At 51.0% G+C, this 26,100-nt stretch overlaps 2 protein-coding genes across 3 annotated transcripts in view; one reads left to right on the top strand and one right to left on the bottom strand.

Moving 5' to 3' along the window:
- Window positions 1-1,629, bottom strand: part of LRRC75A (leucine rich repeat containing 75A) — a 45,479-nt gene extending 43,850 nt beyond the window's left edge. The window contains exon 1 of one of the 2 annotated variants that reach the window (XM_058702921.1): window positions 1,169-1,629. In XM_058702921.1, coding sequence (XP_058558904.1) covers window positions 1,169-1,420 — 252 coding nt within the window. In that variant the 5' untranslated portion in view covers window positions 1,421-1,629. The remainder of the gene's footprint in view (window positions 1-1,168) is intronic. The other variant, XM_058702920.1, reaches the window with a different exon arrangement.
- Window positions 1,419-25,829, top strand: LOC131498051 (uncharacterized). The gene is made up of 5 exons (XM_058704906.1): window positions 1,419-1,521; window positions 1,572-1,994; window positions 4,646-4,806; window positions 5,202-5,360; window positions 25,280-25,829. Exons 1-5 carry the CDS (start codon window positions 1,419-1,421, stop codon window positions 25,331-25,333), a joined length of 900 nt encoding a protein of 299 aa, XP_058560889.1. The 3' UTR covers window positions 25,334-25,829.
- The last annotated feature ends 271 nt before the right edge of the window (window positions 25,830-26,100 follow it).

Here is a 26,100-nt window from a genome sequence, read left to right as displayed (position 1 = left end):
CTTCTCCCTGTGCAGTGCACATCTTGGGAACATACTCCAGGGTAAATCAGACATAAAAGGTGTGTGTGGCAGGGCGGGGTATAAAATCCACAAGGGACGTGCGTCTCATTCGATTCTGAAAGCTCCTAGAAGGAAGGCACTCCTACACCCTCTTTCATTAGTGATGGAAAAACTTCAGAAAGGCCACCTGAGGTCTCCTGCTCCCTGAGCCGCACTGGACTCCACCACCGATGGAGAATACCTCAGGGCCTGGACTCTGTCACCCAGCCCCACCCCCCAAAGCTGGTCCAAGCCAACTTGGTGATGGGGGACGTATACACTCCTGCCTCTCTCTCACTCAACAAAATCCATGGAACAGGGGGGCCCCCCTCCCTCACAAGAAAGCGGGTGGAAAACAAGCCAGAGAGGTGGATGACAGCGGCCGCCCAGGACAGCCCCAAAGCAGAGGGGCCTGGCCAGATCTGCAAAGTCAGTCCCCAACCAATGGGGCAGGGACAGGAACAGGCTGAAGGCAGAGTACTGGCCGCCTCCCGAAGTTCCTGCACCAGGTTACTCACACGGGAAACCAAGCCAGCCCCCCTCTCCTTTCTCTCTACTGTTCAGCAGGGACTCCTGGCTGAGCACCTGTCAAAGTAAGCCAGGGGAGATCAGCGCTGTCTCCCACCTCACCCGTAATCCAGGATGCCTCCCGGTGGCCAAATGACCTGGGGGCCGGCGCCTCACCAGTCCCAGGGCTGCGCCCTTGGACTCCCCCAGGGGAAAACTGACACCTGCGCATTCCTTGAGGACCCCTGGTGACGGCCAGCGGGTAGAGAGGAAGGAAAGCGCCTTGGCGCAGACCAGGCATCCGTCCCCGCACCCGCTCCCACCGACCATCCTTGGGACCTGCCTCCCTCTCTGCCCGTGGAGGAGAGAAGCGGGGACGTTATTCCAACAGGTCCCCCTCGGCCGGGCCTCACCGGGCCAGCCTTCCCCCGCCCCGCCCCGCCCCGCCCCGCCCCGCGAGGCCTCAAATTCAGCGGGAGCGCCGAGGCACCTGCTGCCAGACCCGCTCCATCCCCGCGAGAGGGGGGCCCTGGGCGGTGCCCTCGGCGCTCCGGGCCTGCTCCGCAAGGGGCGGGGCGCTCCCGGGGCCGGCGCGCCCCCCGCGCCCCCTGCCCGCGCTCACCTGGCGCAGGTGCTGCAGCAGCGTCCCCGCCTCCTCCCGCCGGCCCTGGCGCACCATCCGTAGCAGCTCCTGGACCATGCCGACGCGCCGGTGATAGGGGGGCAGCCCCGCGCCGGCGCCCGCGCGCCCCGCCTTGTCCCCGGCGCGCAGCAGCAGCGACGCCCAGAAGTCTGGCCGCTCGCGGCGGGGGACGGGCGCCGCGCCGGGGCTGGCTCTCTCCGCCAGGCTGCCCTTGGTCTGCCGGGTGCCCATGCCGCCGCCGCCCGCCGGCACTGCCCGCGCCCGGCCGCGACGCCGCGTCCCCGGCCCGCCGCCCGCCCCTCGGCCGCCCGGGCGCGCCCGCCTCCCGCGCGGCAACTTTGGGGGAACTGTTGCGCGCGGGCGGCGCGGGGGCGGGGGCGAGCGGCTGCCCGCGCTCCCCTCGCTCCTCCCTCCGCGCTCCCCGGGCGCGCTCCCCGGGCGCTCGCCGCCCGCCCGCCGGCCCCGCCCCGGCCGGCCCCGCCCCCGGCTCGGGCTCCGGCTCCCGCTCCCGCCCCTGCGCCCGCGCCCGGCTCCGCGCCGCCGCGCGCCTCCCGCCTCCCTTCCCCCGCTCCCCTGCGCTCCCCTCCCACCTCCCTCCCGCCCCTCGGCTCCGGGCTGGGGCCGCCGGACACCCCTCCGGCGCCGTCCTCGGCACCGCGCCCCCTGCCGGCCACCGCGCGGCGCCTCCCGGGGCCGTGGCGCGCTGGCGGCCGGGGCGAGCAGGCCCCAAGGACCCTCGCTCTGGGCCGCCGCCGGGTTTCCCAGACGCTTCCACGACCGCGCGCGAGGGCGAGGCCCGCGGGAGGTGAGGGGAGGCGGTCCGTGCGCCCGACGAGATGGGGAAACTTTGGAACATGGCGGGGGCGGGGAGGGGGGGGTCTCAGCCCCAGAGTCGGGTTTCTCAAAGTGGGCTCTGCGACGCGTCGGTGCCGAAGTCATCTGAGGTGCTGGTTAAAAACGCAGGCTCCCGGGCCTGGCCCCAGACCCACTGAATGAGAGTCTCCGCGGTGCGGCCGGGGGATCTGCATTTTTTAGCCAGCCCCTAGGCTCCTTCGACACCTGGCCTGTGGAGGGGGCGCCGGGGGAGGGCCGGGTGGGGGTGGCGGTGGTTGGCGCTCCGAGGGGTCAACTGTGTCCAAGGTTGTGTGTCGTGGGCGTGCCCTTTTATGGAGAGAGCCCCTCTGGCTGCTTCCGTCAGTCCCTTAAAGGCTCTGGACCATCAAGGTGAAAAGACCCGTCTCCTCGTGTTCTTGCTCTCACACCTCTGGGCGAGGTTCTTCCGGGTCACCCCGTGCAAAAAAGCAGAGGCAGGCCTGCATGTAGGGCCAACAACTACCCAGTCCTGCTGGCCCCCTCCCTCTGCCAGGTCTAGCCCCTAAGGGATCAGACCCCCGTGAGGTCTGATGGTGCTTGGGAAGCCAACCAGGGCCCTGCGGGAGAGAAGGCTAAGGCACTTGGGGCACCTTCCCTGGCACAGAGCCTGCTCGTAGGCGGTGGTGGCTGCCCCCGTGTCGTCCGCAGGGCTGCAGGAGTGCTAACGTTGGGTGCGCTTGCCCCTGACCTAGGCCCCGGCTGACGCTTTAGTGCGAAGGACAGTGGGGGCCACGGGGACAAGAGAACAGTTCCCAAGTCATAGAGAGCTGGACCCCGGCACGCACTGAGCGCTGAGCATCAGGCAAGCCCTCAGCTCCTTCCTCTGTCATGTGGGGATAAGAACACTGTGTCAAGAATTGGGAGGGTAGGAGGAGGGGCCGCAGAATCTCCAAGCAGAGTGCAGGTGTTCTGCAAAGGACAGTTCCTTTCCCTACTCTGCGAGCCGCACTGGGGTCTTCGTATGGGTGTTTTCTCCACCAACCCCGAGGACCCGGAGGATGAGCCCTTGTGTCTCCCGCAGAAGGCTTTCTTTTCCCTTCGGATGCCCCACTCCCAAATGCCCATCTCTACTGGCAGGGAACACTCAGTCTTCCTGGAGGCTGGCTTCACAGGCCTTACCCATCACCTTCCAAACTTGTCTGGACCCTTTGTGTGGGGAGTACGACTGATGGCATCTCCAAATAACCCAGGCTGGGAAACACTCTGGTGCCTGTCATCTCTGGCCTGGGGGACTGCCAGGCATGGTGACCAGCAGGGAAACTTGCTGACCAGGCCCCTCCCTAGGGACCAGGGGCTCCACGCACCTGCAGGCAAACCACAATCTGAGCCGGCAGGTTGGGCGTGTGGTTGGGGCAAATGCCACCTCAGTGGAAGAGGGTCCCGGACAGTCCCTCACTTGGAACCTGAATGTCATCCTTTTCCTCTTCTGCAGAGACCTGATTCCATCTTTCCTTACTCTGAGTTTTTTTTTTTACTCCACTTTTCCCTCTTTCCTGACTTGTTTGTTCTCTTTGTGTATAATCTGCTCAGATCTCTCCCATCTGTTTACAGGGAAAACTTTCATTTGCCTGCATCCCCTCCAGTCACCAATGCTCCACCTTTCTCTTTCCTTTTCAGCTAAGCTTTTTGGAGACATTTATTTAAGATGTTTACCTCCATTCTCTCCTCATCTGGAGTGGGCGGGGGGGGGGGGCTTCTGGCCACACTATGTCATTGAAATGTCTCTGCCAGTCACCTAGTTGCTGAGTTCAGTGGTTGCTTTCAGTCTTGATTTTTAAGCAGCGTGTCTTCCTGTTTCCTATTTTGTTTTGATTGAAACTCTACTCCCTTGGCTTGTAAGGCCTTACTCCCCTCTAGATTTCTTTCTTGAGGTCATCCGGGAGCTCCTTTTCTTACTTTCATCCTTTCCTTGTTGGTGTTACCCAGACTACGCCCCAGACCTCTTCCCAGGCAATGTTATTTATACTCATGGCTTTACCTGCCGTGCGCACACCGATGTCTCCAGGTCTCTCTTTCCAACTCATAAGCTAATAAGTTAACCTGTTACTGATTCATCGATGCTGGCAGAAGACACGAGACTCCGGGGTCAGGGACACAGGACTTTATTACTCAGGCGCACACAGCATGAGAAGCTGCATATTTGCATCAATTTCCCTTGCCTCTGAGTTCCCATGGGGCAGCACGACGGGCCCAGAGGGATGCTCCACAAGCAGTGGGTTTGCATCACGGGGGAACTTGGTAATCGAGCTTGGGAATCCACCGCTCATGCAGGAAGCAGGAAGCAGGAAGCAAGCCTAGAGGGAGACACGACCTCATCTTTCAAGGTTGCTCGCCACAAAGACAACACTGAGAAGTGGCCCAGGTAACAAATGGTCAGGGTCTTGCCCTCTTGGCACACACAGCAAGATCCAGGGTGCAAAAGACTGGAGGATTATCTCTTCCAACGGTGGGCACTTCCTTCTCAACCAGTGAGCGCATCCTCTCCCGGGCCTCCTTCCCCACCTGCCTTCTCCTCTCTCTGCTTTCTGTTAGTTGTGGCCAGCCAGAGACCCTGGAGTCACTGTGGTCTCTGGTCTCTCTCAGGATCTACATCTGGTCAACCAAGTGCAGTTAATGTTGCTAAGGACGGTGGCTGTCATTTGTGCACATTCACTGAGTGCTGCCTCAGGCTGCGTTCCTCGTGGATATTATGCTATGTCGCCCTTTCAACAACGGAGGTCTTTATCATTGTCCTGATTTCACAGGTGAGGCAATGGGATCTTCGAGAGGTTAAGTGACTTGCTCACAGATAGGGAGGGACAGGACTGGGATTCACACTTCGGGCGGTCTGACTCGAGAGCCCGTGTTGTTAATATTCCTTTATATCAGTGAACCAGCTCTTTACATTTGACATTTTACAGCCACTGCCTTGTGGAGGAGCTGTCATTTTTCACCCTAATCATCGGATTACAATAGTCTTCTTTCTAACTTGTCTCCCCCGCTCCGGTGTTACTCGCCTAATGTGTCTTCCATGTAGCAGTTGGAGCCATCACTATAAAAGGGAACTAACTCTCTCTGTCTCTCTGTCTCTCTCTCCTCTTTTCAGCAATTCCTATCACTTTCAGTCCAAACTACTTAATATGGCATTCCTGTTCCCCAGGTGCTACACTGTCCTCATGCCCTACCTTTCAGCCATCATCTCGTACTCCCTTACACCTCTCCCAAGATGCCATGCGTTGAACCTTTGCACATGCAGCATGGTCTTTCCAGGACATCCTTCGCCTCCTTAAGAGACGCCTCATCATCCTTGAAGATCCAGGTAAGGCGTCACCTCCCTTGAACACCTCCGTGCCCTCCTCTGTGTGACTCTAATTCCCTGTGGCCACCACAGCATATCTTGTACCATGTTTCTACTGTTCATTGGCCTGTGCTGTTCCACCCAGAGATTCCTTCTTCATCGTCCCTTCTTATCCTTTAGACTAAACTTGGATGTCGCTTCCTCGGGGATGGCCTCTGAGATTCCCTTGCCTCCCACGGGCTGAAGTTAGGTGTCCATCTTGCGTGTTCTTCGAGTCTCTGTCTGCACCAGACGTAGCTGTAATGACCTAGGCTCCCCTCCAGGCCAGGGTGTCCCCTGGTGCCCACAGAGCACAGTGCCTGGCACACGGGAGGAGCTCAGAAAATACTTGTTGAATGAGAAAAAACCTGAAACCACACATGGCCACCTCCAATGTGTTAGCCTAGTGGCAGGAACTCACTCCATGGCAGGCGCTCGATAAAATGATTGAATGAACCACAAAGAGCACTAAAACGGAGGTTGCGTTTATTGACAGGGAAGCTACTGATGAGCCTCCGGAAATCAGTTTGCAGAGAATTAAGGAGATTGTGCTTTCAAGAAACTTGTGAATGGGACTGCTATTTTTGTGGTGGTGGTGATGTTTATTTTTTATTTATTTTTATTTTTTAATTTTCATTTATTTTTTAAATGCATTTTTAAAAAACATTTATTCATCTTTGAGAGACAGAGTGTGAGTGGGGGAGGAGCAGAGAGAGAGGGAGACACAGAGGCTCCAGGCTCTGAGCCGTCAGCCCAGAGCCCTATGCAGGGCTCGAACTCACAGGCTGCGAGATCATGACCTTGGGCCAAAGTCAGACACTTAATTGACTGAACCACCCAGGTGCCCCCCTGTTGTTTGTTTTTTTAAAGGGAGATAGATCACTTTCCTAAGAGAAAATCCTGGAATTTATCCTTTCGTCATTCTCTTTTAGCAACTAATTTTTTTTAAGTTTATTTATTTATTTTGAGAGAGAGACAGCAGGAGTGGGGAGGGGCAGAGAGAGGGAGAGAGAGAGAGAATCCCAAGCAGGCTCAGTGGGGCCAGTGCAGAGCCCCACGCAGGGCTTGAACCCACGAAACCGTGAGACCATGACCTGAGCTGAAACTAAGAGTCAGACGCTAAGCCAGCTGAGCCACCCAGGTGCCCCTGAGCAAGTAATTTAAAAAAAAAAAAAATTTTTTTTTCCCAACGTTTTTTATTTTATTTTTGGGACAGAGAGAGACAGAGCATGACCGGGGGAGGGGCAGAGAGAGAGGGAGACACAGAATCGGAAGCAGGCTCCAGGCTCCGAGCCGTCAGCCCCAGAGCCCGACGCGGGGCTCGAACTCACGGACCGCGAGATCGTGACCTGGCTGAAGTCGGACGCTTCACCGACTGCGCCACCCCGGCGCCCCTGAGCAAGTAATTTTTTTATAACATCAGAAGCACTGGTGTTTTGTCATCTTCAAGCCTGGAATTAAGGAATTCACATCATGATTTCTCTTTGAACATTCATTTCAGTTTCTACTCATGTTGTAAGAACTTGAAGTATAAGATGCCTAATGGAATTTGAAGATCATTCGGATTGCATAAATCTTTAAATCGAAATATCTAATGTATGGATCAAACAGTGCAATCTTTTATCGCTGCAGTAGGTTTTACACTGATTATATTTATCATTTTTTAATAATCCTGCAAAAAGTGTTATGATGCCTCCCTTCTTTTTGTAAAAAAAAATTTTAATGTTTATTTCTTTTTGAGAGAGAGAGAGAGACAGAGTGTGAGCAGGGGAAGGACAGAGAGAGGGGAGACACACAATTCAAAGCAGGCTCCAGGCTCCAAGCTGTCAGCATAGAGCCAGACATGGGGCCCGAACCTATGAACCTTGAGATCATGACCTGAGCCAAAGTCGGAGGCTTAACCGACTGAGCCACCCAGGCTCCCCATGATGCCCCCTTTTAAAGAGAAGCTGAAGTTTAGGAGAAATAAGAATTTGCCCAATGCCTCCTTGGTAGGAACTGAAGATCGGGAATTCAAAACCAAGTTCCCACTGCTTTTGAGAATATAGATGCTCAATGTATATTTTAAGCATTTTTGTGTGAAAATGTTGTTGCCGTGTAGTTGCTGTTTGTCTTTAAATGTGAGGAGAGGATGTAGGTAGGAACACGAGGCAGGAGGCTGGGCGGCCTGAGGCCCCTGGGGAGGTGGGTGGGAGGTGACCCAGAATGTGGTTGGACTCTGGCACGATTTGGGGAAAGGAAGGGGAAAGACACAGGTAAGTCTGCAGTTGGAAGAGACATTGGAGGAGCTCCTCGGGATTTCTTCCCTCCCCTCCCCTCCCTCCCCTCCCCTTCCCTTCCCTCCCTCCCCTCCCCTCCCCTCCCCCACTTTCCTTCCCTCCCCTCCCTCCCTCCCCTTCCCTCCCCTTCCCTCCCCCCTATCCTTCCCTCCCCTCCCTCCCCTTCCCTCCCTTCCCCTTCCCTCCCCTCCCCTCCATCACCTCCCCTCCCCTTCCTTTCCCTTCCCTTCCCTCCCCTTCCCTCCCATCAGAGTGCCCTAGAGGGCCTGTTAAAACACAGATTCCCGGGGCGCCTGGGTGGCGCAGTCGGTTAAGCGTCCGACTTCAGCCAGGTCACGATCTCGCGGTCCGTGAGTTCGAGCCCTGCGTCGGGCTCTGGGCTGATGGCTCGGAGCCTGGAGCCTGTTTCCGATTCTGTGTCTCCCTCTCTCTCTGCCCCTCCCCCGTTCATGCTCTGTCTCTCTCTGTCCCAAAAATAAATTAAAAAACGTTGAAAAAAAAAATTAAACAAAAAACAAAAAAACACAGATTCCCCCTGGCGCCACCCGCAGAATTTCTGATTCAGGAAATCAGGGGCAGCGGCTTTTTAAACGTGTTTCCCCGGGATACTGATGCTGCCAGTCAGGTGTGTCTGGGGACCGAACTTTGAGAAGAGCCGGAAGAGCTGGGGCCTGGGCAGGAAGGAGGTAAATTGTTGTCTCCCGAGAGCTCATTAAGGTTGCAAAAGGGGACAGAAAAAGCATTTCTTGACTCTGAGGAATTTAGGCGTTACTGAAAGAACTGGCCCGGAGGGAACACTCACAACACACACACACACGCACACACACACACGCACAAAAGGGGTCTCTGTCTCTCAGTTCATTTTCTTTCGAAGAACAGCCCTCCTCCTTTCCAGGGTGACCAGTTAGCTTACTCTCTCAGCAGCTCTCCTGACACCTGGGGCCTTCTTTTGGCCACCAGGTAAATGCACCAGGGTCCCCGATGGCTGGCGGCATGTGCCGGGGATGGATGTGAACCCCTACGTTTTAGTCCGAAAGCCTGCCGGGTCAAGCCCACCACCTGTGTGAGATCCCAGTCTGTGGATCTAGCCCTTCTCTGGACCCTCAGAGCTGTGGGATACCTTGCCCAGGCCTTTTCCAGAAAGGGTACTCTCAGATGGCCAGAGAAATGGCGTCTGGTGAGAAGGAAAGCCAGCGGTGGGGCCAGGGGCCAGGTCTCCATGAGTTGCAAGTACCTCCATGCAAACAGGACGCCCGAGGGACGCATCCACCTAGGGCGGCTGAGAACTGTTCACAAGGCTGACTTCCTGCTTTTTCCCCTCTATTTCTCTCATTCTTTCTCCACTGCTCCATGCATGATTTGCTTTAATCTAGCTGTTTAGTTATGTAATCAGTGCTCCTGAACTCAACACCCAACACAGAACAAAGCCAAGGCAGCCATTTCATCATACGGTTCTCTTCCAGACCTTTGCCCTAACTCCTGATTCCTGTGTTCATCATTCCCTGCTTCCCTCTTTATTTTAATTTAATTTAATTTAATTTAATTTAATTTAATTTTATGTTTTATTTATTTATTTTTTTTTTTGAGAGAGAGAGAAAATGAGACAGAGCATGAGCAGGGGAGGGGCAGAGAAAGAGGGAGACACAGAATCCAAAGCAGGCTCCAGGCTCCGAGCTGTCAGCACAGAGCCCGACGCGGGGCTTGAACCCACGAACTGAGAGATCATGACCTGAGCCCAAGGCGGAGGCTTAACCGACTGAGCTACCCAGGTGCCCCTCTTTATATTATTTTAAAATTTCTTTGTATAATGGGCAACGTCAAACCCACACAAAACTAGGGAGACTAATAAAGTGAACCCATATGCCCCTATTGTCCAGATTCCAGCTTTTCAAATCATGCCCAATCTTGTTTCATCCATTCTGTTCTAGTCCCACACCCTCTGGGGAGTTGAATTGGATTCATATGTGTTCCTAAAGGCTATCTATTTTTTATTTCCTCTGTCGCTAGCGTTATCAAAGGGTATGCTGCCCTGTGCAATTTTTTTTCAGAGCTACTGTTTTAATTTAATATTGCGTTCGTAAGTGTCATCCTTGTTGCTGTCCGTCACCGTAGTTAATTCATTTTGATGATGTGTAATAGTCCATTTATGAGCATAGCTTGGTTTATTTCTCCACTCCCTCACCGACGGCCACTCAAGTGTTTCCAGCCTTTTGCCACTGTGGAGAGTGCTTTTATGAATGGTCTTGTACATATGAGAGATCCCTCCCCGTATTCGTATTTTCTCTCCCATGCTGGTTGTTGATAGATGTATTCATTTTTTCCAATTAAAATGTAATCTCAGGGGCCTTCATTTACATCTCCTCAGTTACTGATGTCTTAGCTTAGGCTGCCAAACAAAATAGCATAGACTAGGTTTGGGACTTGCTTGGGATCTATCACCCCCTCCCTTTTTGTTCCTATTGCCCCCTTTTAGAAGGGGGATTTCTATTCTAAGCCACCCAGTCTATGGCATTTTGTTGCGGCAGCCCAGGCGAACCACAACAATCACTGATGTTGACTATCTCTTCATTTGGTTACCCACCCGTGCGTTTCCTTTGTGTGTTAAGTGCCCATTTTGTCCATTTTCTATTGGGTTGCCCATATTCTATTGGGTTTTTTTGGTCCATTTTCTATTGGTCCATTCGCTTCCTATTGTTGCTATAACAAATCACCACGTTCTTAAAAGAACATCATTTTTCCTGAGTTACGGTTCTGGAGGTCAGAAGTCCAGAGGGGGTCTCACTGGGTGAAACGAAGGTGTTGGCAGAACTGCGTTTCCCGTGGAGGCTCAGGAGGCACATCTGTCTCCTTTCCTTTCCCAGCTTCTAGAAACTGCCCATATTCCTTGGCTCACGCCTCCTTTCCAGCCATCACATCACCCGGACCTCTGTTTCCGTTGTCACATCTCCTCTCTCTCTCTCTCTCTGACCCGCCTACTTCCCTCTTATAAGGACCCTTGTGTTTACATTGGGCCCAGCCAGGTATTCCAGGATAGTCTCCCCATCCCAAGATCCTTAACTTCATCCCATGTGCAGCAACCCTTTTGCCACGTAAGGTAACATTCAGTAGTTCTGGGGGACCAGGACGTGGACATCTCTGGGGGACCACTGTTCTGCCTGTGTTCTCACACTGCGCTCTTTCCTTTCTCATGGTTGGTATAAGAAGAGCCACGTAAAAGAACATGACTCTGCCTCTTGAACGCTGACGGGCAGTAGAGGCCAGTCCCCCCCACCCCCTGAGGGGCCAGCACCGGGTTTCAACAGCTCCCCACCCTCTCTGCTGGGCGCCTGTGGGCGTTTGAGGAGACACATCGGAAAGCAAGACACTGTCTCCACCACCAGCGGGGAGACAGTCCCGAGTTCTGAGGTGCCGAGAGACGCAGGCATGATCTCTGCACCTCTCTGGGCTTTGGAACCTCGTCTGTGAAACGCAGATTCTTACTGTACCTGCCTTTCAAGGTTGTCGTAAGGATAAAATGAGGTTGCGCGCGTGACTGGCTTTACACGCTACCTGGCATATAGTACTTCATAAATGGCAGAATCAAGAGCCAGATAGAAGGTTCCATGGATGGCCACAAAAAGCAAAAACCCAATTAAAACATGGGCAAAGGCCTTGCACAGACATTTCTCCAAAGAAGATATGCGAACGGCCGATGAAAAGGTGTTCAGCATCCCTAATCATTAGGAAAATGCAAATCAAGGGGCACCTGGGTGGCTCAGTCGGTTGGGCGTCCGACTTCGGCTCAGGTCATGATCTCGCGGTCCGTGAGTTCAAGCCCCGCGTCGGGCTCTGTGTTGACAGCTCAGAGCCTGGAGCCTGCTTCGGATTCTGTGTCTGCCTCTCTCTCTGCCCCTCCCCTGTTCATGCTCTGTCTCTCTCTGTCTCAAAAATAAACGTTAAAAAAAAAAAATGCAAATCAAAACCACAAGGAGATACCCCTTCACGTCCATTAGGATGACTGCTATCAAAAACGAAAGCAAAAGCAGAAAATAACAAGATTTGGCAAGGATGTGGAGACATTGGAAGCCTTGTGTGCTGCGGGTGGGAATGTGAAATGGTGTCGCCACTGTGGAAAATAGTATGGAGGCTCCTTGAAAAACTAAAAGGGGCATTTGGGTGGCTCAGTCGGTTAAGTGTCCGACTTCGACTCAGGTCATGATCTAGCGGTTTTTGAGTTCGAGCCCCGCGTTGGGCTCTGTGCTGACAGCTCGGGGCCTGGAGCCTGCTTCGGATTCTCTTTCTCTCTCTCTGTCCCTCCCCACTCACACTCTGTCTCTCTCTCAAAAATAAATGAACATTAAAAAAAAACAAAACACCTACAACTAGAGCCACTATATGACCCAGCAACCCCCCCTTCTGGATATTTATTCAAAGAATTGAAAGCGAGATGTCAAAGAGATATTTGTTGGCAGCTCGGAGCCTGGAGCCTGCTTCGGATTCTGTCTCTCTCTCTCTGCCCCTCCCCTGCTTACACGCTCTCTCTCTCTCTTAAATATAAATAAAACATTTTAATGATACCATCCTGTACACTTAATAACTTGTTGAGGGTTGGGGCCCCTGGGTGGCTCAGTCGGTTAAGCATCTGACTTTGGTTCAGGTCATGATCTCAAGGTTCATGGGTTCGAGCCCTATGTCGGGCTCTGTGCTGACAGCTCAGAGCCTGGAGCCTGCTTCCGATTCTGTCTTCTTCTCTCTCTGCCCCTCCTCCACTTGTGGGTCACTCTCTCTCAAATATAACTAAACATTAAAAAAATTTGTTGAGGGTAGGGACACCTGGGTGGCTCAATCAGTTGGGTGTCTGACTCTAGATTTCAGCTCAGGTCATGATCTCGGAATCGTAGGATCGAGCTCTGCATCGGGCTCTGCACTGAGCCTGAAGCCTGCTTGAGATTCTCTCCCTCTCTGTCTCTGTCTGCCCCTTTCCCCTGCTTGCTCACGCTCTCTCTAAAATAAATAAAAATTTATTTATTTATTTAAAAATTTTTTTAAGTTTATTCATTTTTGAGAGGGAGAGAGACAGAGCGCAAGTGGGGGAGGGGCAGAGAGTGAGGGAGACACAATCCGAAGCAAGCTCCAGGCTCCGAGCTGTCAGCACAGAGCCCAACACCGGGCTTAAACCCACGAACTGAGACCTCGACCTGAGCCGAAAGACGAAAAATAATTTGGTGAGGGTGAAAAACAATGTTGAGGGTAGTTTTCATGTTCTATGTTTTCTGCCACAATTAAGAAGAGAGTCTCAGGGAAGCCACACCCTTTCCTGGGTCCCATCACTCTTCTATTCCTAACTAAAGCCAGCTTCCCTTCCTTCCCATCTGTGGTCACTGCAGCTTAATCCACTGATGTGCTTATCCTTAGAAACCAGGTCCTACGCGGGAGCTTTCATTAGGTACCCCTGATATTCAAACTCTTAACTGCTTTCCATGCTCCCCTCCCCAAAGGACAGCCTAGATTGGCCATTCTTAGTGGAGGCAGGAATGGAGGAAATTGCCTTTTCCTTCTTCTGAGTTGCCTCTGGTTTGTGGTTTATTTATTCCGTATGCGTTTGCTGAGTGTTTACCTTGTGCTAGGCATTGTGGCGGCACTTAAAGTGAGAAGAATCCAGCCGGGAGGTATGGCGTGCCAAGCAGCGGAAACAGTATGTGCAAAGGTCCTGGGGCCAGAAAAGAGTTTGGCGTGTCTAAGGAATGGAGGAGGCCGGTGGGAGGGCGGGTGGAGTGGAGAGAGGCTGAGTTATAGCTGGAGCTGGTCTTTGCAGGGCTTCCTGAAGCAAGTAAAAGCAGGAAGCTCTTATTTACTAACATTCAAGTAGTCTGATGACAACTATTACCTAAGGACATCCTTGGGTTCTCACCCGGGGTCTATAACTTGCTACCTGCACACCCTCGGTCAGCGGTTCTCAAAGTTGGACATGGACTTGTGTCACCTGGAGGGCTTGTTACAACACATCACTGGGTCCCGTGGCAGACTTTCGGATTTAGTAGATCTGGGCGGGGTTCAGAAGTCACGTGTCCAACAGGTTCCCAGGTGACACCGTTGCTGCCGGTCTTTGGACCACTTTGCATCATGCTCTGTGCAGGTAAATCACTGATTCTCCCTGAGTCTTTTTCTTCGTCTGTAAAATCGCTCCTCTGTCCTGGTTGATGTGCTCTTCGAACGAGGTGATGTACGGGGTGGGGAAAGCCCTTCGTAACAATTTAAAAAGACACGGAGGGAATTATCAGCTTGATGAGGGTCAGTCATCACTGCTCACACGGGTGCTTCCTTCGTCATTTACCAGGAACGGGCACATCAAACACGAGCGGCTGACTGCATAGGAACAGGCGCTGTTGAATTTCACTTACCCTACGTTCGTCTGGGTCTCTGCCCACGTGAGTGTTTGAGAACCACTTGTGCTGGAAGGAGGGTTGCTGCCCTGCCTGGGAGAAACCTTGCCATTCGCCCCTGTTGTTCACCCCACAGACAGAGGCTCGGTCGGTGATGCTTCAAATGTTTGTGGTTATTTTTGTCAACCATCATCTCTTCCCACGCCTCCCCAAGAAAGCTCTCCAGTGAGTCATCCGGGAGGCCCAGGAGGCAGTTGACGTTGTTTTGCTGGTGTTTGGCCATTGAGGGGAAGGGAGAAGTGATGTCTCCTTGGGGGCCCGCTTTGAAGAAAAATTCCACGGGTTCATCGCCTCCCGGAAAGTCGGTCTCTAGAATCCGTGTCTGTGATATACACTGGGTGTGTGTATTTTTATTTGTATTCGGTCTCCCTTTCACGGAGTCCATGTGTGTATAATATTCACGGCGCATCTATTGAAAGCCTACTATGTGTCATGAAATTTATCGTCCGGCAGGGCAGACAGACTTGTAATCCAATACGTGAAATGAAGTGTTACAGGGCCTCTGATGGGGATGAACACAGGGTGGGGTGCAGTGAGTCGTAAAGAAGGAAGAGGGTGCCGGAGAGGTGTTCCGAGGAACTGGCTATTAAAGATGGGTGAGGGGCACCTGGCTGGCTCAGATGATAGAGCATGCGACTCTTGATCTCAGCGTCATGAGTTCAAGCCCCACGTTGGAGGTAGAGGTTCTTTAAATGAAAAATAACGTCAGGGGCACCTGGGTGGCTCAGTCGGTTAAGTGTCTGATTCTTGACTTCAGCTCAGATCGTGATCTTGCGGTTTGTGGGTTTGAGCCCCACATCGGGCTCTGTGCTGGCAGTGGGGAGCCTGCTTGGGATTCTCTCTCTCCCTCTCTCTCTCTCTCTCTCTCTGTCCCTCCCTTGCTCGCTCGCTCTCTCAAAATAAATAAACTTAAAGAAAAAGAAAACTTTATTAAAAAGTTTTTTAATGTTTATTTATTTTTGAGAGACACAGAATGTGAGCAGGGGAGGGGCAGAGAAAGACACACACACACACCTGCACAGAATCTGAAGCAGAATCCAGGCTCCCCGCTGTCAGCACAGAGCCTGATATGGGGCTTGAACCCATGCACCATGAGATCGTGACCTGAGCCAAAGTTGGACGCTTAACTGTCTGAGTAACCCAGGTGCCCCCCAAAATAAAACTTGAAAGATGGGTGGCACTGGGGCCCCGGGCAGCTCAGGTCATGATCTCGCAGTTCATGAGTTCGAGCCCCGTGTCGGGCTCTGTGCTGCCAGCTCAGAGCCTGGAGCCTGCTTCGGATTCTGTGTCTCCCTCTCTCTCTGCCCCTCCCCTACTCGCACTCTGCCTCTCTCTCTCTCTCTCTCTCTCAAAAATAAACTGTTTAAAAAGCATTAAAAACAAAAAAGATGGGTGGCATTTTCCAGGTTGACTCAGGGGAGGCATTCTGCAATGAGGCACATTGGGCACCTGTAATAGTCCCGTAGAGTTGGAATATGGGTGCAAGGGCTGGAAAGGAGGTTGGAGAGGTGGGCAGGGGCCTGGCCATGAAAAGCCTTAGGGGACAAGGATTTGGTGCTTCATCCTGCAGTCAAGGTACTGAAGTGTTGAAAAGTTGAAGTCAGAGAGCGAAACGACACTCCTGTGTTGTGGGAAGATTATTCTAGAGGAGGTGTGGGGTGGCTAATGGGAGCGCGGAAATGGAGGTAAGGAGATGGAAAGGCAGGCGGGAGCCGAAGGGAGGGTAGCCAGGAGGGAGCCGTAGGGTCGTAGAAAGATGTTGAGGATGCAGAGTTGACAGGACGTGGCTACAAGTTGGATGGAGGTGCAGGCAAACGTGAAGGGAAAGAGAAGAAGCTGGAGGAACAAGCAATAGTGTGGGGAGAAAATGACTCCCGTCCCACACCTGTTGAGTTTGGGACGCATTTTGTGGAGGCGCCGGACCCTGGTCTAACTGGACATGTGCCGTTGAGAAGGGCCACATTTAGCCATAACGGTGAGTGGATGAGGTGACCTGGGATGAGAAGATGGACAAGGACAGGTCAGGGGGGCATTGTGTCACTTCATGTGCTGGAGGAGGAAAGGGAAGCTTGGAAGAACATCTGGAGGTGATGTCAAAGGGGGAAGATAGCAAAACCATTGGAGGAGGCAGTTAGGTTCTGACAGGGCACTTGGAGGCCAAAAGGAGGAAATACCGGCCAGCTTTCCAGAAAGACAGAGGCCTGTCAGAGCAGTACTCTCCAAGAAGCCGGATCAAACCAAACGGGCCCAAGATGGCGGGCGCCCTCACAGGAAACCCCCGACCAAATAAGGAAGAAAGCATGAAATCCTGCATCCCTGTCTTAAGTAATGAATATTCCGCCCCCTAGTTAACAATTGGCAATAAGAGATAGAAACCCAACCCCCAGGGTTAGGACGATTGTGCTGTGGAAGCCGCAGATGGAGAAAGTACCAGATGGGAACAGGTCAGCACGAGGACTTAGAACTTCGGGTTCCAGAGAGTGACTTGAGGTCCCGCCCCTAAATAAATATGGAATGAATGGAAGCAACTTGGGAGGTGAGACTATGAACACCATCTCCAAAGAGTGGCCACTGTCTTATCAGTTTGTATCTCTCTAACCTTGACTCCTCTGTTTGTACCAGGAACCCCCTTCTCCCAAGTTATCGCTGAAATGATGAAAAGTAGTGGGAAATCCCACCAGAATAAGGAGAAAGCTGCCATTGGTCTGAGAGAGAGACTTCTGCAAGGGTTCACGCAAGCGAGAGTAGATTCAAAGAAGATCCCACAGACATTTAAGTCACGACACACAGAGGAAAGGGCGGATGGACCCTCAGCGAAACATGGCACGCTCCAAACTTTGGCAAAAGGCTCACTCTCTTGCACACATCACAAGCAGGGGTCATGCCGGGCACCGTGACGAACGTGAGGGACAAGGCAGGGACCGAGACAGACAAGATCCCACCCCTGAGGGAGCTTACATTCTAGTAGGGCAGATGGACAAGAAACAAGTGTGATATACGCCATGAATGAAACAGACTAAGGTGAACCAGTAGAAACTGGAGACAAATTGATTGAGATACATGGTTTATCTTGCTGAAAAATTCCCAGCTTTGGCACACAGCAGATTTCAGGAGCCATCGTGTTTTATGATTTATCATATCTTGCGCAGAGAATTTTCCCCTGTCACTTTTTGGGACAACCTTTGCTGCCAAAGGTAGGAGTTGGGGGAGCGGTGGTGGGAAAAGAATTCTGTGAACCGCTCACACCCTGAGGCTATCCCCTGATTCCTTAGCTCAGGGATCAGAGGCAAGATGGGCCCTTGGGAAGATTTCAAGTTAATAGAAGGTGCACCTGGCTAAGGTTTGTGTAGGAGCGACACCATTCCTCACCTCCTGCTGATAACATTTGCCTCCAGCCACAGCAGGAACGCTCCACCCAAGTCCCTCCCAGGGTTTTTCAAACTGGAGGCAGGGAGGATCTTTCTTCTCTGGACTGGCAGTTGTGAAGATATGAGTTCGAGGATGATGGTGCCTCTTCCCCTTTGTGTGAAGAAGTTTAACTGCAGAAGGAGAGAATGAAGCCAACACACCCAGAGCAGTGGAGATAAGAGGTGGAGACAGAGAGTCCTGCTCTCTTGGTAGCCAGGTCCGCCATGATGCTTCCTGTGGTTTGGTTGCCTGAGTGTCTCCCCCTGCCCCCCCCCTTTTTTTTTTTTGCCAAGGCTGCTTCTTGTTGAGGTTCTGCCAGATGTAACCAAAGTCACATAGAGCTGGGATCATATCACAGGTTACTCCAAGAGTCAATGCTGCACACAGCAAAGCAAGGACCCCTCAACAGTGGGCTTTGACACATGCAGCCCTACCAGTTAGAGGAGGGGGAACCCCAAGCTAACCCTAGGGGCAGAGATCCCCACCATGTTTGCCCCATTCAGGGGTCTCGGCATCTAGGGCCAAAATGGGATTGTGGGGGATGGCTCTTTATCAGCTAGGATGAGCTAAGCGACCGTGACAAACAAGGCCCCAAAATATGTATTGGCTCAAACACAAGAAGAGTTTGTTTTTCATTCACCTAACAGACGGCAGCAAGTGCTCTTTAGTTGATGGGTGGTTCTTTCCCATAGGGCGACTCAGGGACCCAGGATCCCATATGTGGTTCTAACATAGCCTAGTCATCATCTACATCTTACCAGCAGAAGGGGAAAGAGAATTCTTCAAAGCCTTATCTTGCAATCTCTTCAAGTCACATGCTATTGGTGAGAACTAGTCACACGCTCATCCTGAACTGCAAAGCAGGCTGGGAAGTGTAGTCTAACCTTGCACTTTGCTATAAGCCCCATGACTACAAAACGAGAGAATGATCTTGGTGGGCAGGAAAGTTTGACTTTCTGAGAACACTAAATGTTAGGCACTCTGGTGTTTGGATTCTAATTCTAGACCCAGATTTCTTGATCTTGACGCCATTGACGTTGGAGACTGGATAATTCTTTGGCGGTGGGAGGGAGGCCGCCCTGCACATTGCAGGGCGTTTAGCAGCATCCCTGGCCTCTACCCCCCCCCCCCCCCCCCCCCCGCCCGATGCCAGTAACACTTCTTCCTTTGTCTTCCCCCAGCCCCGGTCATGACATAAAAAATGTCTCCAGATATTGCCAAATATCCCTGGGGCACAAAATCACCCCCCCCCCCCCCAGTTGAGAATCATTGTTCTAGACAACGAGAGCATGGGTCAGAATCTTCTGTCAACCCGGGACAAAACTGCAACGAAACAACCTGCCCACACTTTGTCCCTTGGAAAACTCATGGAGTCGCTGCTCGTTTTTGCTCACAAAATTGACAGCTTAGCTGAGGGGCTGACTTGAAGTTCCAGAGAGAACAGAGTGATACAAACTTCAGCCCTCAGGCTCTCCAGGCCCAGGACGAGAATCATGCTAGATCCCCAAGTGCTTGTCACAGCCAGAGCAGCACGCAGAGACGTGCTTTATTAAGTCTTTTCACTTCACTCAATATGAATCTCAAAGCCATACCAGCTTGCTTGCAAAGAACACACTTTCTGGATTATTTGGTGCCGATTCTCTGAAATTTCTGTGAAAAATAAGTTTTTGTTTTTGTTTTTGGATATCTTGCCTAACGTGAGACAATGTGTGTCAGCATCTGGAAAGTCCCTGTTCTGTGTGGACATGGCAAACGAGACGGTGGGCTGGCGCCTAAGAAGGATATTTGTTTTCTGGAAATGGGTTGTCTGGGAAAAACTGGTGAGAAGTCCTTGCAGCCTGGTAAAAACAGGAGGTACTGTCATCCAGCAAAGCGTTAGGATGCCAAAAGTTTTTGGTTTTATCTTCTAGAAACCCAACAGCGCTGTTCTGACTTCAGAGGAAATGGCTTTTCTGGTTACAGCGGATGGGTATTCCTTCACATTCCATGGGGATCTTTGGGAAGAGCTTCAGCGTTTGGGCTGCAGTCCCAGACAGGGAACTCCGGTTTGTGTGTGGCTGTCATTACAAAGTATTCATTTCCTGATTCACTGGCAATATGCAAGGCTCTTGAACATTAAGCAAAGATGGTTAATTTTGGAGAGGGGCAGAGAGAGAATCCCAAGCAGACTCTGTGCTGTCAGCACAGACCCCAACGCGGGGCTCGATCCCATCAACCGTGAGATCATGACCTGAGCCGTGAGATCATGACCTAAGTCCTCCTTCCGATTATGAGCAACGTGGGTCTGAATAAGCATTTGAAGATTCACAGGCCCACGTGTATCATCCTTTCTGAGCAGGCCTGAAAACACTAGACTTCTGGCTACTTATCAGTTGCTGTTTAGCCTGGAAACAACGAACAAATAGGATCGCTAGTCTTGCGTTACCAAGTGATTGCTCTCGTTCCAATATGATTGAGTCAGTCCCCTGCTCAGCACCTCCCAGTCACTGTCCATTGCCCGCAAGTGAGTGTCCAAACACCTCACCAGGCCCAGAAGCCCCCTGTGGCTCCTTTTAGAGCCGTATCTGCTGCCAGCCCAGGATGCCTCTGTCACCTAGAACCAGCAATGCCAAGTGCACGGCCATGAGGGCACCAGGACATGTCGGGCCCCTGGCGTGGCTCACACTTCTCCCTTTCAAACCCCTCAAAGCTTGATGACTACTTCTGCAGGTTTCAGGATTCAGGTCACATGTTCTGCTTTCTAGAAAGCTCTCCTGACTTTCACTGTGGCTTCTCAAGAAGAAATGACCACTCGCTCCCCTGGGTCCCTCATGTCATTGATAGGACTTTATGACCCAGACCCCTGTCTGCACTTTATTTCACACATTGTTTAGATGTCTGCCTCGTCTCTCCTCTGAGGTCAGGGCCAGTGTCTAACTCCTCTTGGGAGGCACAGTGCCTAACAGAGGATCTGGAGAATGTTTGTGTAATAGAAGTTTATTGAGCAGAGCAATGAACGGAAATTTCTGTCATGTGGCTCTTTCCTTTTTTCAATTGTGGCGAAATACACATAACATAAAATTCACCATCTTAATCATTTTATTTACTTAATTTATTTTCGTCTTCATCATTTTATTTATTTTTTTTCTTTTTAAAAAAATATTTACGGGGCGCCTGGGTGGCTCAGTCGGTTGAGCGTCCGACTGCGGCTCAGGTCACGATCTCGCGGTTTGCGAGTTCAAGCCTCGCGTCGGGCTCTGTGCTGACAGCTGGGAGCCTGGAGCCTGCTTCGGATTCTGTGTCTCCCTCTCTCTCTGCCCCCTCCCCTGCTCATGCTCTGTCTCTCTCTCTCTGTCAAAAATAAATAAAACATTAAAAAAAAAGTTTAAAAAAATATTTCCTTATTTTGGAGAGAAAGAGAGGTGCAGAGAGAGAGGGAGACAAAGAATCCCAAGCAGGCTTCACACTATCAGCGCAGACCCCGACGCAGGGCTCGAACCCATGAACCGTGAGATCATGACCTGAGCCGAAGTCGGACGCTTAACCAACTGAGCCACCCAAGGGCCCCTCATCTTAGTCACTCCCCATGCCTCTTCCCTCTCAGCTTCTGGCAGCCACCTTTCTTCTGTTTGTCTCTATGAATCTGACAGACCCATATTCTAGGTGCCTCCCACAAGTGGAATCATACACTATTTGTCTCTTTGTGACTGGCTCATTTCCACCGAGCGTAACGTCCTCAAGGTTCATCCGTGTGGTGTTGTGTGTCAGAAGTTTCCTTCCTTTTCAAGGCTGAATAATATTGTATTGTGTGGATACAGCGCATTTTGTTTATCCATTCGTACATCAAGGGACGCCCAGGTTGCCTCCACTTTTTGGCCATTATGAGCAATGCTGCTGTAAACATAAGTATACACATAGCTGTTCAAGTCTCTGCTTTCGATTTTATTGGGCATACACCCAGATGTGGAATTGCTGGGTCATATGGTAATTCTGCGTGTGCTATTATAATTCTGTGTTTATTTTTATTTTTATTTTTTGAGAGAGAGGGCATGCGAGTGAGCAGGGGAGGGGCAGAGGGAGAGGGAGAGGGAGAGAGAGAATCTTAAGCAGGCTGCACGCCGTGGAGCCCCATGTGGGGCTCAGTCTCAAGAAGTGGGAGATCGTGATCTGAGCTGAAATCAAGAGTCGGATGCTTAACTGACAGAGCCACCCAGGCGCCCCTGCGTTGATTAGTTTTTTAAAGAAACAGACATACTGTTCCAGGACAGCATTTTACATACACGATTTCATTTCACTGAATGCTCATGATAATCCTAGGAGGGAGAACAATGATATTCCTTTCTCAAGAGATAAGAAAATGAAGGCAATTGGCCAGTTTCATAAAGCCAACCAGGTCCCCAAATCCAAGCTTTGGAGTCCTGTGCCATATTGGCTTTTCTCCGGAAGGGCGACAGGCTCCCTCGCTCTGATGGGTGAAGGGCCCCGCCTTAGGTTGGGGGGAAAAGAACTTCCTGAATAAGCGGCATCCTACTTGTAGGTGGTCACCAAGGTCAGCTGTCTGTGACTAGCTTCAACCCCGTCCATCACAGGCTCGGATCTTCTGCAGCGACGCTGTAACATGTTTCTCCGGGTTCTATATCCCAGGACGCGATGACCTCATAAACTCATAATCAAGTTTCGTGATTACAAAACCACTCAAGAAGAACGTGGTTGCTATGCACTCCTCTGAAGTAATGACCGAATATGGGAGATCATTTAAATCCGGTTGAGATCACTCCAATTTCGTTACCCAAGGTCTCTTGGTGGTTCCGGGCGTCAGATAGAGAGTAGGCGCATAATCTAACATCTTGCAGAATCTCAGAGATAATCTAACCGTGAGAAGCCTTCCCTATGTATCTCGTCAAAGATCTGGCAGTTCATTAAACTAGGTGGTAAGCGATGGGTTGTCAAAGCACGCCTAGACGCGCCATCCCGTCAATAGACCCCAAACTTCCCCTGCATTCTAGCCGCTAGACACGAAAACCCAGGGCAGAGAAGAGAGGGAAGGGATAAGATCAGGAGTTCATGCTTTGATGGACCTTCTCTGCTCCAAACATACAGCAGCGACACATAAACTATTGAAACAGAAAACCCCAAATGCCTGGATACACTCAAAGGTAAGACGATGCTGGAGGATAGAAAAGATCAAGCGGGGAAGAGGTGAAATATTGCAAGGGCGGAAATGTAAAGCAGAGAGCACACCGCAGCCCCGGGTTTGCTGTTTTTTTTTGGGGGGGGGCGGGTCGGAAGTCAGTGGGAATGATTGGAGAGAACTAAAAATGTTGAGCCTTCACGCCAGGCTCACTGCTGGAAGTGAGGGGCAGACTAGGTCATGAAAGGAAGTGGGGAAAAAAAGAACCCTGGCCGACCGCCACCTGGGGAGGTGGCATTTATAAGCCACCAAGACTGGGGAGGTAGGAAGTCAGAGATGGCCTCAGAACACAGTCACCAGTTGGCATATTACCTGATTTTGCATAACGTGAAGACCGCGAGGGGACAGGGGAGTCCTGAAACGTCATTGTAAGACTATGGCTTGGCCGGGGGGCAGGTGAAAGCAACTGCATAAAGACTAGATGGGTGGGGATGTGAGCCCAGAATAAGAGAGAGAGAGAGAGAGAGAGAGAGAGAGAGAACTTTCCAAGAGAATAAAAAATTGGAATCTGAATCCACTCCCAGTTCACCCTCTGGAACAGACTGATAATGACTTCAAAATAAATGTATGTGGCATGTTCAGGGAGATACAAAAAGGAATGACTTCTGTTTTAAACTAGAGCAAGAAATTATTTAAAAAGATATCAGAGATGGGGCGCCTGGGTGGCGCAGTCGGTTAAGCGTCCGACTTCAGCCAGGTCACGATCTCGCGGTCCGTGAGTTCGAGCCCCGCGTCAGGCTCTGGGCTGATGGCTCGGAGCCTGGAGCCTGTTTCCGATTCTGTGTCTCCCTCTCTCTCTGCCCCTCCCCCGTTCATGCTCTGTCTCTCTCTGTCCCAAAAATAAATAAAAAATGTTGAAAAAATTTTTTTTAAAAGATATCAGAGGAGTGCCTGGCTGGCTCAGTCGATGGAGTGTGCGACTCTTGATCTCAGGGTTGTGGGTTCAAGCCCCACGTTGGATGTAGAGATCACTGAATCATAAAATTTTATTTTATTTATTTATTTATTTTTTAATTTTTTTTTTAAATGTTTATTTATTTTTGAGACAGAGAGAGACAGAGCATGAACAGGGGAGGGGCAGAGAAAGAGGGAGACACAGAATCCGAAACAGGCTCCAGGCTCTGAGCCGTCAGCCCAGAGCCCGACGTGGGGCTCGAACTCACGGACCGCGAGATCATGACCTGAGCTGAAGTCAGACACTTAACCGACCGAGCCACCCAGGCGCCCCCAAATTTTATTTTTTTAAATGTTCATTTATTTTTGAGAGAGAGAGAGAAAGAAAGAGAGGGTGAGCAGGGGAGGGGCAGAGTGGGGGTGGGGGGACAGAGGATCTAAAGCAGGCTCTGAGCAGAAGGCAGAGAGCCCCATGCAGGGCTTGAACTCACGAACCGTGAGATCATGACCTGAGCTGAAGTCAGACACTCAACCGACTGAGCCACCCAGGCGCCCCTGAATAATAAAATCTTTTTAAAAAGTTGGGGCACCTGGTGGCTCAGTCGGTTCAGTGTCCGACTTCATCTCAGGACATGATCTCACGGTTTGTGGGTTCAAGCCCCGCGTAGGGTTCTGTGCTGATGGCTCAGAGCCTGGAGACTGCTTTAGGTTCTGTGTTTTCCCCTCTCTCTCTGCCCCTCCCCTGCTCGCACTCTGTTTGTCTCTCTTTGTCTCTCAAAAAATTGAATAAACATTAAAAAATAATAATAAAAAAATTAAAAATCTTAAAAAAATACAAAGCCATCAGAAACAAAGTAGGAACAGGCGATGGTAAAAAGAAACAAACTGAAATCTTCCAATCGTGGAAAGAAAAAGTCACTGAAGTTTTAGAAATTAGTCTGTAGATGGGGTAAACTTGACACGGGCAGATAGAGAGGAGCAGTGAATTGAAAGAGAGACAAAGAGAAATAAAATAGACAAGGCGATTAATTGCATCTCCCTTCTGGGAAAAGTCAACATGTTCACATTATCTGGATTTTACCAATCTCTGCACATGATTCTGTCTTCAGATCCCCATTCATTACTGTTCATTTTTAATGTTTATTTCTTTTTGAGAGAGAGAGACAGAGACAGAATATGAGTGACAGAGGGGCAGAGAGAGAGAGGGAGACACAGAATCCGAAGCAGGCTCCAGGCTCTGAGCTGTCAGCACAGAGTCCGACATGGGGCTGAACTCAGAAGCTGTGAGATCATGACCTGAGCCAAAGCTGGATGCTTAACCGGCCATCCAGGCGCCCTGAAATCACACAAACTCAAACTCAAATGTTGCCCTATGTAGCAATTGTGGTGGAACGAATCTGTGCTTTCAAAACAAGTATGGAAGAGCTGACTGGGGCGCCTGGGTGGCTTGGTCTGTTAAGCGTCCAACTCTAGCTCAGGTTATGATCTTGGAGTTCGAGCCCCGTTTTGGCTCTGTGCTGACAGTTCAGAACCTGGAGGCTGCTTCTGATTCTGTCTCTCTCTCTCTCTCTCTCTCTGCCCTTCCCCTGCTTGTGCTCTGTCTCTCTCTCTCAAAAATAAATAAACATTAAAAAAAAGAAGAACTGACTGTATATAAAATATTGAAATGTTAAGCAATTCCAGAATTTTCCATTAATCTCTTCTTTTTTCTCTTTTTTTTCCCCCAAGGTTAGTCAAGTGAAGCAGTGGAGAAGGAACAAAGAAATCTGTAACTGGCTGTGATCAATTAGTTGTAAATTGATCTCTTATTTAACATTTTGATTGTACCCAAAAAGATGATTTCGTGAACAATTTATATGGTATAACCTAGGAGTTTCAGACACTAGAATGAAAGAGTGATTATAGAACTTTAATGGACACCCCCAAAAAAAGTTCTGAATGGTGATCTAGGAATTCTTTATAAACTTCCTAGATTTTGAGCCCCCATTAAAAAAAATCGGGGTGCCTGGCTGCCTTAGTCTGTAAAGCACGCGACTCTTGATTTCAGGGTCTTGAGTTTGAGTCCCAGGTTTACTTAAAAAAAAAAAAAAGACTGGGGGCACCTGGGTGGCTCAGCCGGTTAGGCATCTGACTTTGGCTCAGGTCATGATCTCACGGTTTAGGAGTTCGAGCCCAAAATTAGGCTCTGCACTAACAGTGTGGAGCATGCTTGGGATTCTCTCTCTCTTTCTCTGCCCCTCCCCCACTCACACTGTCTCTCTCTGTCTGTCTCTCTCTCTCTCAAAATAAATAAATAAACTTAAAAAAATCATGACTGGCTTGATGGAGAACAAAGAGGAAACACATGAGAATTTAAAATAACTATGGGGCTGGCACCTGTGGGGTGCAGTGGGTTAAGGTTAAGCGTCCAACTCTTGATCTCCGCTCAGGTCATGATCTCGAAGTTCATGAGTTCAAGCCCCACACCAGGCTCTGTACTGATGGTGTGGAGCCTGCTTGGGATTCTGTCTCTCCTTCTCTCTGCCCCTCCCCCGATTGTGTGTTCTCTC

The sequence above is a fragment of the Neofelis nebulosa genome, chromosome 16 (genome assembly GCF_028018385.1).
Source record: "Neofelis nebulosa isolate mNeoNeb1 chromosome 16, mNeoNeb1.pri, whole genome shotgun sequence".
Classification (NCBI taxonomy): domain Eukaryota; kingdom Metazoa; phylum Chordata; class Mammalia; order Carnivora; family Felidae; genus Neofelis; species Neofelis nebulosa.
This window is presented reverse-complemented; position numbering and strand designations above follow the sequence as displayed.

Excerpts from the sequence above, each read along its gene's own strand:
- LOC131498051 (XM_058704906.1), top strand. The coding sequence starts at position 1,419 with ATGCCGCCGCCGCCCGCCGGCACTGCCCGCGCCCGGCCGCGACGCCGC. Across the intron at positions 1,522-1,571 it reads GCGCGCCCGCCTCCCGCGCG|CGGCTGCCCGCGCTCCCCTC; the intron begins GCAACTTTGGGG and ends GGCGGGGGCGAG. Across the intron at positions 4,807-5,201 it reads TCATTGTCCTGATTTCACAG|GTGCTACACTGTCCTCATGC; the intron begins GTGAGGCAATGG and ends CCTGTTCCCCAG.